The sequence below is a fragment of the Coregonus lavaretus genome, assembly GCF_964263955.1.
Source record: "Coregonus lavaretus genome assembly, contig: HAP1_SCAFFOLD_5635, whole genome shotgun sequence".
NCBI classification, from domain to species: domain Eukaryota; kingdom Metazoa; phylum Chordata; class Actinopteri; order Salmoniformes; family Salmonidae; genus Coregonus; species Coregonus lavaretus.
In genome coordinates, this window is record NW_028166248.1 from 21,180 (window position 1) to 38,479 (window position 17,300).

Genomic DNA, 17,300 nt, shown 5'->3' on the forward strand with positions numbered 1-17,300 from the left:
CACCCCATTATCCTCCTCCCTCTCTACTGTCTCTACACCCCATCATCCTCCTCCCTCTCTACTGTCTCTACACCTCATCCTCCTCCTCCCTTTCTACTGTCTCTACACCTCATCCTCCTCCTCCCTCTCTACTGTCTCTACACCTCATCATCCTCCTCCTCCCTCTCTACTGTCTCTACACCCCATCATCCTCCTCCCTCTCTACTGTCTCTACACCTCATCCTCCTCCTCCCTTTCTACTGTCTCTACACCTCATCCTCCTCCTCCCTCTCTACTGTCTCTACACCTCATCATCCTCCTCCCTCTCTACTGTCTCTACACCCCATCATCCTCCTCCCTCTCTATTGTCTCTACACCCCATCATCCTCCTCCCTCTCTACTGTCTTTACACCCCATCATCCTCCTCCTCCTCTCTCTCTACTGTCTCTACACCCCATCATCCGCCTCCTCTCTCTCTACTGTCTCTACACCCCATCATCCTCCTCCCTCTCTACTATCTCTACACCCCATCATCCTCCTCCCTCTCTACTGTCTCTACACCCCATCATCCTCCTCCCTCTCTACTGTCTCTACACCCCATCATCCTCCTCCCTCTCTACTGTCTCTACACCCCATCCTCCTCCTCCCTCCTCCTCCCTCTCTACTGTCGCTACACCTCATCATCCTCCTCCCTCTCTACTGTCTCTACACCCCATCATCCTCCTGCTCCCTCTCTACTGTCTCTACACCCCACTATCCTCCTCTCTCTCTACTGTCTCTACACCCCATCATCCTCCTCCCTCTCTACAGTCTCTACACCTCATCATCCTCCTCCCTCCTCCTCCCTCTCTACTGTCTCTACACCCCATCATCCTCTTCCCTCTCTACTGTCTCTACACCCCATCATCCTCCTCCCTCTCTATTGTCTCTACACCCCATCATCCTCCTCCCTCTCTACTGTCTTTACACCCCATCATCCTCCTCCTCTCTCTCTACTGTCTCTACACCTCATCCTCCTTCTCCTCCCTCTCTACTGGCTCTACACCTCATCATCCTCCTCCTCCCTCTCTACTGTCTCTACACCCCATCATCCTCCTCCCTCTCTACTGTCTCTACACCTCATCCTCCTCCTCCCTTTCTACTGTCTCTACACCTCATCCTCCTCTTCCCTCTCTACTGTCTCTACACCTCATCATCCTCCTCCCTCTCTACTGTCTCTACACCCCATCATCCTCCTCCCTCTCTACTGTCTCTACACCCTATCATCCTCCTCCCTCCTCCTCCCTCTCTACTGTCTCTACACCTCATCATCCTCCTCCCTCTCTACTGTCTCTACACCCCATCATCCTCCTCCCTCTCTACTGTCTCTACACCCCATCATCCTCCTCCCTTTCTACTGTTTCTACACCCCATCATCCTCCTCCCTCTCTACTGTCTCTACACCTCATCATCCTCCTCCCTCTCTACTGTCTCTACCCCCATCATCCTCCTCCCTCTCTACTGTCTCTACACCCCATCATCCTCCTCCCTCTCTACTGTTTCTACACCCCATCATCCTCCTCCCTCTCTACTGTCTCTACACCCCATCATCCTCCTCCCTCTCTACTGTCTCTACACCCCATCCTCCTCCTCCCTCTCTACTGTCTCTACACCCCATCATCCTCCTCCCTCTCTATTGTCTCTATACCCCCTCATCCTCCTCCCTCTCTACTGTTTCTACACCCCATCATCCTCCTGCTCCCTCTCTACTGTCTCTACACCCCATCATCCTCCTCCCTCTCTACAGTCTCTACACCCCATCATCCTCCTCCCTCTCTACTGTCTCTACACCTCATCCTCCTCCTCCCTTTCTACTGTCTCTACACCTCATCCTCCTCCTCCCTCTCTACTGTCTCTACACCTCATCATCCTCCTCCTCCCTCTCTACTGTCTCTACACCCCATCATCCTCCTCCCTCTCTACTGTCTCTACACCTCATCCTCCTCCTCCCTTTCTACTGTCTCTACACCTCATCCTCCTCCTCCCTCTCTACTGTCTCTACACCTCATCATCCTCCTCCCTCTCTACTGTCTCTACACCCCATCATCCTCCTCCCTCTCTATTGTCTCTACACCCCATCATCCTCCTCCCTCTCTACTGTCTTTACACCCCATCATCCTCCTCCTCCTCTCTCTCTACTGTCTCTACACCCCATCATCCGCCTCCTCTCTCTCTACTGTCTCTACACCCCATCATCCTCCTCCCTCTCTACTATCTCTACACCCCATCATCCTCCTCCCTCTCTACTGTCTCTACACCCCATCATCCTCCTCTCTCTCTACTGTCTCTACACCCCATCATCCTCCTCCCTCTCTACTGTCTCTACACCCCATCCTCCTCCTCCCTCCTCCTCCCTCTCTACTGTCGCTACACCTCATCATCCTCCTCCCTCTCTACTGTCTCTACACCCCATCATCCTCCTGCTCCCTCTCTACTGTCTCTACACCCCACTATCCTCCTCTCTCTCTACTGTCTCTACACCCCATCATCCTCCTCCCTCTCTACTGTCTCTACACCTCATCATCCTCCTCCCTCCTCCTCCCTCTCTACTGTCTCTACACCCCATCATCCTCTTCCCTCTCTACTGTCTCTACACCCCATCATCCTCCTCCCTCTCTATTGTCTCTACACCCCATCATCCTCCTCCCTCTCTACTGTCTTTACACCCCATCATCCTCCTCCTCTCTCTCTACTGTCTCTACACCTCATCCTCCTTCTCCTCCCTCTCTACTGGCTCTACACCTCATCATCCTCCTCCTCCCTCTCTACTGTCTCTACACCCCATCATCCTCCTCCCTCTCTACTGTCTCTACACCTCATCCTCCTCCTCCCTTTCTACTGTCTCTACACCTCATCCTCCTCCTCCCTCTCTACTGTCTCTACACCTCATCATCCTCCTCCCTCTCTACTGTCTCTACACCCCATCATCCTCCTCCCTCTCTACTGTCTCTACACCCTATCATCCTCCTCCCTCCTCCTCCCTCTCTACTGTCTCTACACCTCATCATCCTCCTCCCTCTCTACTGTCTCTACACCCCATCATCCTCCTCCCTCTCTACTGTCTCTACACCCCATCATCCTCCTCCCTTTCTACTGTTTCTACACCCCATCATCCTCCTCCCTCTCTACTGTCTCTACACCTCATCATCCTCCTCCCTCTCTACTGTCTCTACCCCCATCATCCTCCTCCCTCTCTACTGTCTCTACACCCCATCATCCTCCTCCCTCTCTACTGTTTCTACACCCCATCATCCTCCTCCCTCTCTACTGTCTCTACACCCCATCATCCTCCTCCCTCTCTACTGTCTCTACACCTCATCCTCCTCCTCCCTCTCTACTGTCTCTACACCCCATCATCCTCCTCCCTCTCTATTGTCTCTATACCCCCTCATCCTCCTCCCTCTCTACTGTTTCTACACCCCATCATCCTCCTGCTCCCTCTCTACTGTCTCTACAACCCATCATCCTCCTCCCTCTCTACTGTCTCTACACCCCATCATCCTCCTCTCTCTCTACTGTCTCTACACCCCATCATCCTCCTCCTCCCTCTCTACTGTCTCTACACCCCATCATCCTCCTCCCTCTCTACTGTCTCTACACCTCATCCTCCTCCTCCCTTTCTACTGTCTCTACACCTCATCCTCCTCCTCCCTCTCTACTGTCTCTACACCTCATCATCCTCCTCCTCCCTCTCTACTGTCTCTACACCCCATCATCCTCCTCCCTCTCTACTGTCTCTACACCTCATCCTCCTCCTCCCTTTCTACTGTCTCTACACCTCATCCTCCTCCTCCCTCTCTACTGTCTCTACACCTCATCATCCTCCTCCCTCTCTACTGTCTCTACACCCCATCATCCTCCTCCCTCTCTATTGTCTCTACACCCCATCATCCTCCTCCCTCTCTACTGTCTTTACACCCCATCATCCTCCTCCTCCTCTCTCTCTACTGTCTCTACACCTCATCCTCCTTCTCCTCCCTCTCTACTGTCTCTACACCTCATCATCCTCCTCCTCCCTCTCTACTGTCTCTACACCCCATCATCCTCCTCCCTCTCTACTGTCTCTACACCTCATCCTCCTCCTCCCTTTCTACTGTCTCTACACCTCATCCTCCTCCTCCCTCTCTACTGTCTCTACACCTCATCATCCTCCTCCCCCTCTACTGTCTCTACCCCCATCATCCTCCTCCCTCTCTACAGTCTCTACACCCCATCATCCTCCTCTCTCTCTACTGTCTCTACACCCCATCCTCCTCCTCTCTTTCTACTGTCTCTACACCCCATCATCCTCCTCCTCTCTCTCTACTGTCTCTACACCTCATCCTCCTTCTCCTCCCTCTCTACTGTCTCTACACCTCATCATCCTCCTCCTCCCTCTCTACTGTCTCTACACCTCCTCCTCCTCCTCCCTCTCTACTGTCTCTACACCTCATCATCCTCCTCCCTCTCTACTGTCTCTACACCCCATCATCCTCCTCCCTCTCTATTGTCTCTACACCCCATCATCCTCCTCCCTCTCTACTGTCTTTACACCCCATCATCCTCCTCCTCTCTCTCTACTGTCTCTACACCTCATCCTCCTTCTCCTCCCTCTCTACTGTCTCTACACCTCATCATCCTCCTCCTCCCTCTCTACTGTCTCTACACCCCCTCATCCTCCTCCCTCTCTACTGTTTCTACACCCCATCATCCTCCTCCCTCTCTACTGTCTCTACACCTCATCCTCCTCCTCCCTCTCTACTGTCTCTACACCTCATCATCCTCCACCTTCTCTACTGTCTCTACACCCCATCATCCTCCTCCCTCTCTACTGTCTCTACACCCCATCATCCTCCTCCCTCCTCCTCCCTCTCTACTGTCTCTACACCTCATCATCCTCCTCCCTCTCTACTGTCTCTACACCTCATCCTCCTCCTCTCTCTCTACTGTCTCTACACCCCATCATCCTCCTCCCTCTCTACTGTTTCTACAGCCCATCATCCTCCTCCCTCTCTACTGTCTCTACACCTCATCATCCTCCTCCCTCTCTACTGTCTCTAAACCCCATCATCCTCCTCCCTCTCTACTGTCTCTACACCCTATCATCCTCCTCCCTCTCTACTGTCTCTACACCCCATCATCCTCCTCCCTCTCTATTGTCTCTATACCCCCTCATCCTCCTCCCTCTCTACTGTTTCTACACCCCATCATCCTCCTCCCTCTCTACTCTCTCTACACCCCATCATCCTCCTCCCTCTCTACTGTCTCTACACCCCATCCTCCTCCCTCCTCCTCCCTCTCTACTGTCTCTACACCCCATCATCCTCCTCCCTCTCTACTGTCTCTACACCCCATCATCCTCCTCCCTCTCTACTGTCTCTACACCCCATCATCCTCCTCCCTCTCTATTGTCTCTACACCCCATCATCCTCCTCCCTCTCTACTGTCTCTACACCCCCTCATCCTCCTCCCTCTCTATTGTCTCTACACCCCATCATCCTCCTCCCTCTCTATTGTCTCTACACCCCATCATCCTCCTCCCTCTCTATTGTCTCTACACCCCATCATCCTCCTCCCTCCTCCTCCCTCTCTACTGTCTCTACACCTCATCATCCTCCTCCCTCTCTACTGTCTCTACACCCCATCATCCTCCTCCCTCTATACTGTCTCTACACCCCATCATCCTCCTCCCTCTCTACTGTTTCTACACCCCATCTTCCTCCTCCCTCTCTACTGTATCTACACCTCATCTTCCTCCTCCCTCTCTACTGTCTCTACACCCCATCATCCTCCTCCCTCTCTACTGTCTCTACACCCCATCATCCTCCTCCCTCTCTACTGTCTCTACACACCATCATCCTCCTCCCTCTCTACTGTCTCTACACCCCATCATCCTCCTCCCTCTCTACTGTCTCTACACCCCATCATCCTCCTCCTCTCTCTCTACTGTCTCTACACCCCCTCACCCTCCTCCCTCTCTACTGTCTCTACACCCCATCATCCTCCTCCTCTCTATCTACTGTCTCTACACCCCATCATCCTCCTCCCTCTCTATTGTCTCTACACCCCATCATCATCCTCCTCCCTCTCTACTGTCTCTACACCCCATCATCCTCCTCTCTCTCTACTGTCTCTACACCCCATCATCCTCCTCCACACCCCATCATCTTCCTCCCTCTCTATTGTCTCTACACCCCATCATCCTCCTCCCTCTCTACTGTCTTTACACCTCATCCTCCTCCTCTCTCTCTACTGTCTCTACACCCCATCATCCTCCTCCCTCCTCCTCCCTCTCTACTGTCTCTACACCTCATCATCCTCCTCCCTCTCTACTGTCTCTACACCCCATCATCCTCCTCCCTCTCTACTGTCTCTACACCCCATCATCCTCCTCCCTCTCTACTGTTTCTACACCCCATCATCCTCCTCCCTCTCTATTGTCTCTACACCCCATCATCCTCCTCCTCTCTCTCTACTGTCTCTACACCCCATCATCCTCCTCCCTCTCTACTGTCTCTACACCCCATCATCCTCCTCCCTCTCTATTGTCTCTATACCCCCTCATCCTCCTCCCTCTCTACTGTCTCTACACCCCATCATCCTCCTCCCTCTCTACTGTTTCTACACCCCATCATCCTCCTCCCTCTCTATTGTCTCTACACCCCATCATCCTCCTCCTCTCTCTCTACTGTCTCTACACCCCATCATCCTCCTCCCTCTCTACTGTCTCTACACCCCATCATCCTCCTGCCTCTCTATTGTCTCTATACCCCCTCATCCTCCTCCCTCTCTACTGTTTCTACACCCCATCATCCTCCTGCTCCCTCTCTACTGTCTCTACAACCCATCATCCTCCTCCCTCTCTACTGTCTCTACACCCCATCATCCTCCTATCTCTCTACTGTCTCTACAACCCATCATCCTCCTCCCTCTCTACTGTCTCTACACCTCATCATCCTCCTCCCTCTCTACTGTCTCTACACCCCATCATCCTCCTCCCTCTCTACTGTCTCTACACCTCATCATCGTCCTCCCTCCTCCTCCCTCTGTACTGTCTCTACACCCCATCATCCTCCTCCCTCTCTACTGTCTCTACACCCCATCATCCTCCTCCCTCTCTATTGTCTCTACACCCCCTCATCCTCCTCCCTCTCTACTGTCTTTACACCCCATCATCCTCCTCCTCTCTCTCTACTGTCTCTACACCTCATCCTCCTTCTCCTCCCTCTCTACTGTCTCTACACCTCATCATCCTCCTCCTCCCTCTCTACTGTCTCTACACCCCATCATCCTCCTCCCTCTCTACTGTCTCTACACCTCATCCTCCTCCTCCCTTTCTACTGTCTCTACACCTCATCCTCCTCCTCCCTCTCTACTGTCTCTACACCTCATCATCCTCCTCCCTCTCTACTGTCTCTACAGCCCATCATCCTCCTCCCTCTCTACTGTCTCTACACCCCATCATCCTCCTCCCTCCTCCTCCCTCTCTACTGTCTCTACACCTCATCATCCTCCTCCCTCTCTACTGTCTCTACACCCCATCATCCTCCTCCCTCTCTACTGTCTCTACACACCATCATCCTCCTCCCTCTTTACTGTTTCTACACCCCATCCTCCTCCTCCCTTTCTACTGTCTCTACACCTCATCCTCCTCCTCCCTCTCTACTGTCTCTACACCTCATCATCCTCCTCCCTCTCTACTGTCTCTACAGCCCATCATCCTCCTCCCTCTCTACTGTCTCTACACCCCATCATCCTCCTCCCTCCTCCTCCCTCTCTACTGTCTCTACACCTCATCATCCTCCTCCCTCTCTACTGTCTCTACACCCCATCATCCTCCTCCCTCTCTACTGTCTCTACACACCATCATCCTCCTCCCTCTTTACTGTTTCTACACCCCATCATCCTCCTCCCTCTCTACTGTCTCTACACCTCATCGTCCTCCTCCCCCTCTACTGTCTCTACCCCCATCATCCTCCTCCCTCTCTACAGTCTCTACACCCCATCATCCTCCTCTCTCTCTACTGTCTCTACACCCCATCCTCCTCCTCTCTCTCTACTGTCTCTACACCCCATCATCCTCCTCCTCTCTCTCTACTGTCTCTACACCTCATCCTCCTTCTCCTCCCTCTCTACTGTCTCTACACCTCATCATCCTCCTCCTCCCTCTCTACTGTCTCTACACCTCCTCCTCCTCCTCCTCCCTCTCTACTGTCTCTACACCTCATCATCCTCCTCTTTCTCTACTGTCTCTACACCCCTTCATCCTCCTCCCTCTCTATTGTCTCTACACCCCATCATCCTCCTCCATCTCTACTGTCTCTACACCTCATCCTCCTCCTCCCTCTCTACTGTCTCTACACCTCATCATCCTCCTCCTTCTCTACTGTCTCTACACCCCATCATCCTCCTCCCTCTCTACTGTCTCTACACCCCATCATCCTCCTCCCTCCTCCTCCCTCTCTACTGTCTCTACACCTCATCATCCTCCTCCCTCTCTACTGTCTCTACACCTCATCCTCCTCCTCTCTCTCTACTGTCTCTACACCCCATCATCCTCCTCCCTCTCTACTGTTTCTACACCCCATCATCCTCCTCCCTCTCTACTGTCTCTACACCCCATCATCCTCCTCCCTCTCTATTGTCTCTATACCCCCTCATCCTCCTCCCTCTCTACTGTTTCTACACCCCATCATCCTCCTCCCTCTCTACTCTCTCTACACCCCATCATCCTCCTCCCTCTCTACTGTCTCTACACCCCATCCTCCTCCCTCCTCCTCCCTCTCTACTGTCTCTACACCCCATCATCCTCCTCCCTCTCTACTGTCTCTACACCCCATCATCCTCCTCCCTCTCTACTGTCTCTACACCCCATCATCCTCCTCCCTCTCTATTGTCTCTACACCCCATCATCCTCCTCCCTCTCTACTGTCTCTACACCCCCTCATCCTCCTCCCTCTCTATTGTCTCTACACCCCATCATCATCCTCCTCCCTCTCTACTGTCTCTACACCCCATCATCCTCCTCTCTCTCTACTGTCTCTACACCCCATCATCCTCCTCCCTCTCTATTGTCTCTACACCCCATCATCCTCCTCCCTCTCTATTGTCTCTACACCCCATCATCCTCCTCCCTCTCTATTGTCTCTACACCCCATCATCCTCCTCCCTCCTCCTCCCTCTCTACTGTCTCTACACCTCATCATCCTCCTCCCTCTCTACTGTCTCTACACCCCATCATCCTCCTCCCTCTCTACTGTCTCTACACCCCATCATCCTCCTCCCTCTCTACTGTTTCTACACCCCATCATCCTCCTCCCTCTCTACTGTCTCTACACCCCATCATCCTCCTCCCTCTCTACTGTCTCTACACCCCATCATCCTCCTCCTCTCTCTCTACTGTCTCTACACCCCCTCACCCTCCTCCCTCTCTACTGTCTCTACACCCCATCATCCTCCTCCTCTCTCTCTACTGTCTCTACACCCCATCATCCTCCTCCCTCTCTATTGTCTCTACACCCCATCATCATCCTCCTCCCTCTCTACTGTCTCTACACCCCATCATCCTCCTCTCTCTCTACTGTCTCTACACCCCATCATCCTCCTCCACACCCCATCATCCTCCTCCCTCTCTATTGTCTCTACACCTCATCATCCTCCTCCCTCTCTATTGTCTCTACACCCCATCATCCTCCTCCCTCTCTACTGTCTTTACACCTCATCCTCCTCCTCTCTCTCTACTGTCTCTACACCCCATCATCCTCCTCCCTCCTCCTCCCTCTCTACTGTCTCTACACCTCATCATCCTCCTCCCTCTCTACTGTCTCTACACCCCATCATCCTCCTCCCTCTCTACTGTCTCTACACCCCATCATCCTCCTCCCTCTCTACTGTTTCTACACCCCATCATCCTCCTCCCTCTCTATTGTCTCTACACCCCATCATCCTCCTCCTCTCTCTCTACTGTCTCTACACCCCATCATCCTCCTCCCTCCTCCTCTCTCTCTACTGTCTCTACACCCCATCATCCTCCTCCCTCTCTACTGTCTATACACCCCATCATCCTCCTCCCTCTCTACTGTCTCTACACCTCATCATCCTCCTCCCTCTCTACTGTCTCTACACCCCATCATCCTCCTCCCTCTCTACTGTCTCTACACCCCATCATCCTCCTCCCTCTCTACTGTTTCTACACCCCATCATCCTCCTCCCTCTCTATTGTCTCTACACCCCATCATCCTCCTCCTCTCGCTCTACTGTCTCTACACCCCATCATCCTCCTCCCTCCTCCTCTCTCTCTACTTTCTCTACACCCCATCATCCTCCTCCCTCTCTACTGTCTATACACCCCATCATCCTCCTCCCTCTCTACTGTCTCTACACCTCATCATCCTCCTCCCTCTCTACTGTCTCTACACCCCATCATCCTCCTCCCTCTCTACTGTTTCTACACCCCATCATCCTCCTCCCTCTCTATTGTCTCTACACCCCATCATCCTCCTCTTCTCTCTCTACTGTCTCTACACCCCATCATCCTACTCCCTCTCTACTGTCTCTACACCCCATCATCCTCCTCCCTCTCTACTGTCTCTACACCCCATCATCCTCCTCCCTCTCTACTGTCTCTACACCCCATCATCCTCCTCCCCTCTCTACTGTCTCTACACCCCATCATCCTCCTCCCTCTCTACTGTCTCTACACCCCATCATCCTCCTCCCTCCTCCTCTCTCTCTACTGTCTCTACACCCCATCATCCTCCTCCCTCTCTACTGTCTATACACCCCATCATCCTCCTCCCTCTCTACTGTCTCTACACCCCATCATCCTCCTCCCTCTCTACTGTCTCTACACCCCATCATCCTCCTCCCTCTCTACTGTCTCTACACCCCATCATCCTCCTCTCTCTCTACTGTCTCTACACCCCATCATCCTCCTCCCTCTCTACTGTCTCTACACCCCATCATCCTCCTCCCTCTCTACTGTCTCTACACCCCATCATCCTCCTCCCTCTCTACTGTCTCTACACCCCATCCTCCTCCTCCATCTCTACTGTCTCTACACCTCCTCCTCCTCCTCCCTCTCTACTGTCTCTACACCCCATCATCCTCCTCCACACCCCATCATCCTCCTCCCTCTCTATTGTCTCTACACCCCATCATCCTCCTCCCTCTCTATTGTCTCTACACCCCATCATCCTCCTCCCTCTCTACTGTCTTTACACCTCATCCTCCTCCTCTCTCTCTACTGTCTCTACACCCCATCATCCTCCTCCCTCCTCCTCCCTCTCTACTGTCTCTACACCTCATCATCCTCCTCCCTCTCTACTGTCTCTACACCCCATCATCCTCCTCCCTCTCTACTGTCTCTACACCCCATCATCCTCCTCCCTCTCTACTGTTTCTACACCCCATCATCCTCATCCCTCTCTACTGTCTCTACACCTCATCATCCTCCTCCCTCTCTACTGTCTCTACACCCCATCATCCTCCTCCCTCTCTACTGTCTCTACACCCCATCATCCTCCTCCCTCTCTACTGTCTCTACACCCCATCATCCTCCTATCTCTCTACTGTCTCTACACCCCATCATCCTCCTCCCTCTCTACTGTCTCTACACCCCATCATCCTCCTCCCTCTCTATTGTCTCTACACCCCATCATCCGCCTCCTCTCTCTCTACTGTCTCTACACCCCATCATCCTCCTCCCTCTCTACTGTCTCTACACCCCATCATCCTCCTCCCTCTCTACTGTCTCTACACCCCATCATCCTCCTCCCTCTCTACTGTCTCTACACCCTATCATCCTCCTCCCTCTCTACTGTCTCTACACCCCATCATCCTCCTCCCTCTCTACTGTCTCTACACCTCATCATCCTCCTCCCTCTCTACTGTCTCTACACCCCATCATCCTCCTCCCTCTCTACTGTCTCTACACCTCATCATCCTCCTCCCTCTCTACTGTCTCTACACCCCATCATCCTCCTCCCTCTCTACTGTCTCTACACCCCATCATCCTCCTCCCTCTCTACTGTCTCTACACCCCATCATCCTCCTCCCTCTCTACTGTCTCTACACCTCATCATCCTCCTCCCTCTCTACTGTCTCTACACCCCATCATCCTCCTCCCTCTCTACTGTCTCTACACCTCATCATCCTCCTCCCTCTCTACTGTCTCTACACCCCATCATCCTCCGCCCTCTCTACTGTCTCTACACCTCATCATCCTCCTCCCTCTCTACTGTCTCTACACCCCATCATCCTCCTCCCTCTCTACTGTCTCTACACCTCATCATCCTCCTCCCTCTCTACTGTCTCTACACCCCATCCTCCTCCTCTCTCTCTACTGTCTCTACACCCATCATCCTCCTCCCTCTCTACTGTCTCTACACCCCATCCTCCTCCTCCCTCTCTACTGTCTCTACACCTCATCCTCCTCCTCCCTCTCTACTGTCTCTACACCTCCTCCTCCTCCTCCCTCTCTACTGTCTCTACACCCCATCATCCTCCTCTCTGTCACGATCGTCGTAGGAAGTAGACCAAGGCGCAGCGTGATGAACGAACATGTTTATTTATCATTAGCGATAAACACGGACAGTAAACAAAAACAACAAACGACTCGTAACGTCCTAGGTAACATAGACCAACACGGAACAAAAACCCACAAACACAAAGGGCAAAACATACAGTTTAAATATGGCTCCCAATCAGAGACAACCAGCCACAGCTGACACTCGTTGCCTCTGATTGGGAGTCACTCAGGCAAACATAGAAACAGAAGAACTAGAACCCCCAACATAGAAATAAACACATAGAATGAACACACCCTGGCTCGAAATATAGAGTCCCAGAGCCAGGGTGTGACAATCTCTCTCTACTGTCTCTACACCTCATCCTCCTCCTCCCTCTCTACTGTCTCTACACCCCATCATCCTCCTCTCTCTCTACTGTCTCTACACCTCATCCTCCTTCTCCTCCCTCTCTATTGTCTCTACACCCCATCATCCTCCTCCCTCTCTACTGTCTCTACACCCCATCCTCCTCCCTCCTCCTCCCTCTCTACTGTCTCTACACCCCATCATCCTCCTCCCTCTCTACTGTCTCTACCCCCATCATCCTCCTCCCTCTCTACTGTTTCTACACCTCATCATCCTCCTTTGTGGGTCTGTGTAATCTGAGGGAAATACGTGTCTCTAATATGGTCATACATTTGGCAGGAGGTTAGGAAGTGCAGCTCAGTTTCCACCTCATTTTGTGGGCAGTGTGCACATAGCCTGTCTTCTCTTGAGAGCCAGGTCTGCCTACGGCGGCCTTTCTCAATAGCAAGGATATGTCAAGTAATTATCTTTTTGGTTTTTCATGATTTGGTTGGGTCTAATTGTGTTGCTGTCCTGGGTCTCTGTGGGGTCTGTTTGTGTTTGTGAAGCCAGCTTGCTTAGGGGACCCTTCTCCAGGTTAAGCTCTCTGTAGATTATGGATTATGATTTTGTTATGGAAGGTTTGGGAATTGCTTCCTTTTAGGTGGTTGTAGAATTTAACATCTCATTTCTGGATTTGGATATTTAGCAGGTATCAACCCCCCTTCTGCTCTGCATGCATTATTTGGTGTTTTGCGTTGTACACAGAGGATATTTTTGCAGAATTCTGCATGCAGTCTCTCTCTCTCTCTCTGTCTCTGTCTATCTCTATCGCTATCTGTCTATCTCTCTCTCACTCTCGCTCTCTCTCCCTTTTGCCCTACTGTGGTATCCAGAGGTGTGGTACACTGGTAGCTACTAGCTGATAATAAAATATTTCTCAATTTCTCTCTCTCTCCTCCTCCACTCCCTCCCCCCCTCCCTCTCTCTCTCTCTCTTTAGTGGTACTGTCTTTACACCTCATCCTCCTCCTCTCTCTCTACTGTCTCTACACCCCATCATCCTCCTCCCTCCTCCTCCCTCTCTACTGTCTCTACACCTCATCATCCTCCTCCCTCTCTACTGTCTCTACACCCCATCATCCTCCTCCCTCTCTACTGTCTCTACACCCCATCATCCTCCTCCCTCTCTACTGTTTCTACACCCCATCATCCTCATCCCTCTCTACTGTCTCTACACCTCATCATCCTCCTCCCTCTCTACTGTCTCTACACCCCATCATCCTCCTCCCTCTCTACTGTCTCTACACCCCATCATCCTCCTCCCTCTCTACTGTCTCTACACCCCATCATCCTCCTATCTCTCTACTGTCTCTACACCCCATCATCCTCCTCCCTCTCTACTGTCTCTACACCCCATCATCCTCCTCCCTCTCTATTGTCTCTACACCCCATCATCCGCCTCCTCTCTCTCTACTGTCTCTACACCCCATCATCCTCCTCCCTCTCTACTGTCTCTACACCCCATCATCATCCTCCCTCTCTACTGTCTCTACACCCCATCATCCTCCTCCCTCTCTACTGTCTCTACACCCCATCATCCTCCCTCTCTACTGTCTCTACACCCCATCATCCTCCTCCCTCTCTACTGTCTCTACACCCCATCATCCTCCTCCCTCTCTACTGTCTCTACACCCCTATCATCCTCCCTCTCTACTGTCTCTACACCCCATCATCCTCCTCCCTCTCTACTGTCTCTACACCCCATCATCCTCCCTCTCTACTGTCTCTACACCCCATCATCCTCCTCTCTCTCTACTGTCTCTACACCTCATCCTCCTTCTCCTCCCTCTCTATTGTCTCTACACCCCATCATCCTCCTCCCTCTCTACTGTCTCTACACCCCATCCTCCTCCCTCCTCCTCCCTCTCTACTGTCTCTACACCCCATCATCCTCCTCCCTCTCTACTGTCTCTACCCCCATCATCCTCCTCCCTCTCTACTGTTTCTACACCTCATCATCCTCCTTTGTGGGTCTGTGTAATCTGAGGGAAATACGTGTCTCTAATATGGTCATACATTTGGCAGGAGGTTAGGAAGTGCAGCTCAGTTTCCACCTCATTTTGTGGGCAGTGTGCACATAGCCTGTCTTCTCTTGAGAGCCAGGTCTGCCTACGGCGGCCTTTCTCAATAGCAAGGATATGTCAAGTAATTATCTTTTTGGTTTTTCATGATTTGGTTGGGTCTAATTGTGTTGCTGTCCTGGGTCTCTGTGGGGTCTGTTTGTGTTTGTGAAGCCAGCTTGCTTAGGGGACCCTTCTCCAGGTTAAGCTCTCTGTAGATTATGGATTATGATTTTGTTATGGAAGGTTTGGGAATTGCTTCCTTTTAGGTGGTTGTAGAATTTAACATCTCATTTCTGGATTTGGATATTTAGCAGGTATCAACCCCCCTTCTGCTCTGCATGCATTATTTGGTGTTTTGCGTTGTACACAGAGGATATTTTTGCAGAATTCTGCATGCAGTCTCTCTCTCTCTCTCTGTCTCTGTCTATCTCTATCTCTATCTGTCTATCTCTCTCTCACTCTCGCTCTCTCTCCCTTTTGCCCTACTGTGGTATCCAGAGGTGTGGTACACTGGTAGCTACTAGCTGATAATAAAATATTTCTCAATTTCTCTCTCTCTCCTCCTCCACTCCCTCCCCCCCTCCCTCTCTCTCTCTCTCTCTTTAGTGGTACTGTCTTTACACCTCATCCTCCTCCTCTCTCTCTACTGTCTCTACACCCCATCATCCTCCTCCCTCCTCCTCCCTCTCTACTGTCTCTACACCTCATCATCCTCCTCCCTCTCTACTGTCTCTACACCCCATCATCCTCCTCCCTCTCTACTGTCTCTACACCCCATCATCCTCCTCCCTCTCTACTGTTTCTACACCCCATCATCCTCATCCCTCTCTACTGTCTCTACACCTCATCATCCTCCTCCCTCTCTACTGTCTCTACACCCCATCATCCTCCTCCCTCTCTACTGTCTCTACACCCCATCATCCTCCTCCCTCTCTACTGTCTCTACACCCCATCATCCTCCTATCTCTCTACTGTCTCTACACCCCATCATCCTCCTCCCTCTCTACCTGTCTCTACACCCCATCATCCTCCTCCCTCTCTATTGTCTCTACACCCCATCATCCGCCTCCTCTCTCTCTACTGTCTCTACACCCCATCATCCTCCTCCCTCTCTACTGTCTCTACACCCCATCATCATCCTCCCTCTCTACTGTCTCTACACCCCATCATCCTCTTCCCTCTCTACTGTCTCTACACCCCATCATCCTCCCTCTCTACTGTCTCTACACCCCATCATCCTCCTCTCTCTCTACTGTCTCTACACCTCATCCTCCTTCTCCTCCCTCTCTATTGTCTCTACACCCCATCATCCTCCTCCCTCTCTACTGTCTCTACACCCCATCCTCCTCCCTCCTCCTCCCTCTCTACTGTCTCTACACCCCATCATCCTCCTCCCTCTCTACTGTCTCTACCCCCATCATCCTCCTCCCTCTCTACTGTTTCTACACCTCATCATCCTCCTTTGTGGGTCTGTGTAATCTGAGGGAAATACGTGTCTCTAATATGGTCATACATTTGGCAGGAGGTTAGGAAGTGCAGCTCAGTTTCCACCTCATTTTGTGGGCAGTGTGCACATAGCCTGTCTTCTCTTGAGAGCCAGGTCTGCCTACGGCGGCCTTTCTCAATAGCAAGGATATGTCAAGTAATTATCTTTTTGGTTTTTCATGATTTGGTTGGGTCTAATTGTGTTGCTGTCCTGGGTCTCTGTGGGGTCTGTTTGTGTTTGTGAAGCCAGCTTGCTTAGGGGACCCTTCTCCAGGTTAAGCTCTCTGTAGATTATGGATTATGATTTTGTTATGGAAGGTTTGGGAATTGCTTCCTTTTAGGTGGTTGTAGAATTTAACATCTCATTTCTGGATTTGGATATTTAGCAGGTATCAACCCCCCTTCTGCTCTGCATGCATTATTTGGTGTTTTGCGTTGTACACAGAGGATATTTTTGCAGAATTCTGCATGCAGTCTCTCTCTCTCTCTCTGTCTATCTCTATCTCTATCTCTATCTGTCTATCTCTCTCTCACTCTCGCTCTCTCTCCCTTTTGCCCTACTGTGGTATCCAGAGGTGTGGTACACTGGTAGCTACTAGCTGATAATAAAATATTTCTCAATTTCTCTCTCTCTCCTCCTCCACTCCCTCCCCCCCTCCCTCTCTCTCTCTCTCTCTTTAGTGGTACCCGGAGGTGCGTCACCACTGCCCGTCAACCCCTATCATCCTAGTGGGTACTAAGCTGGATCTGAGGGACGAGAAGGAGACCATCGAGAAGCTCAAAGAGAAGAAACTGGCCCCCATCACCTACCCACAAGGCCTAGCGCTGGCCAAGGAGAT

General features: G+C 52.0%; 1 protein-coding gene across 1 annotated transcript in view; it reads left to right on the plus strand.

Moving 5' to 3' along the window:
* LOC311114934 (ras-related C3 botulinum toxin substrate 2-like) overlaps positions 1-17,295 on the plus strand; it is a gene marked incomplete at its 3' end in the record, with an annotated part of 37,041 nt that extends 19,746 nt beyond the window's left edge. The window contains exon 4 of the mRNA XM_084190153.1: positions 17,143-17,295. Coding sequence (XP_084046279.1) covers positions 17,143-17,295 — 153 coding nt within the window. The remainder of the gene's footprint in view (positions 1-17,142) is intronic.
* Between the last annotated feature and the right edge of the window lie 5 nt (positions 17,296-17,300).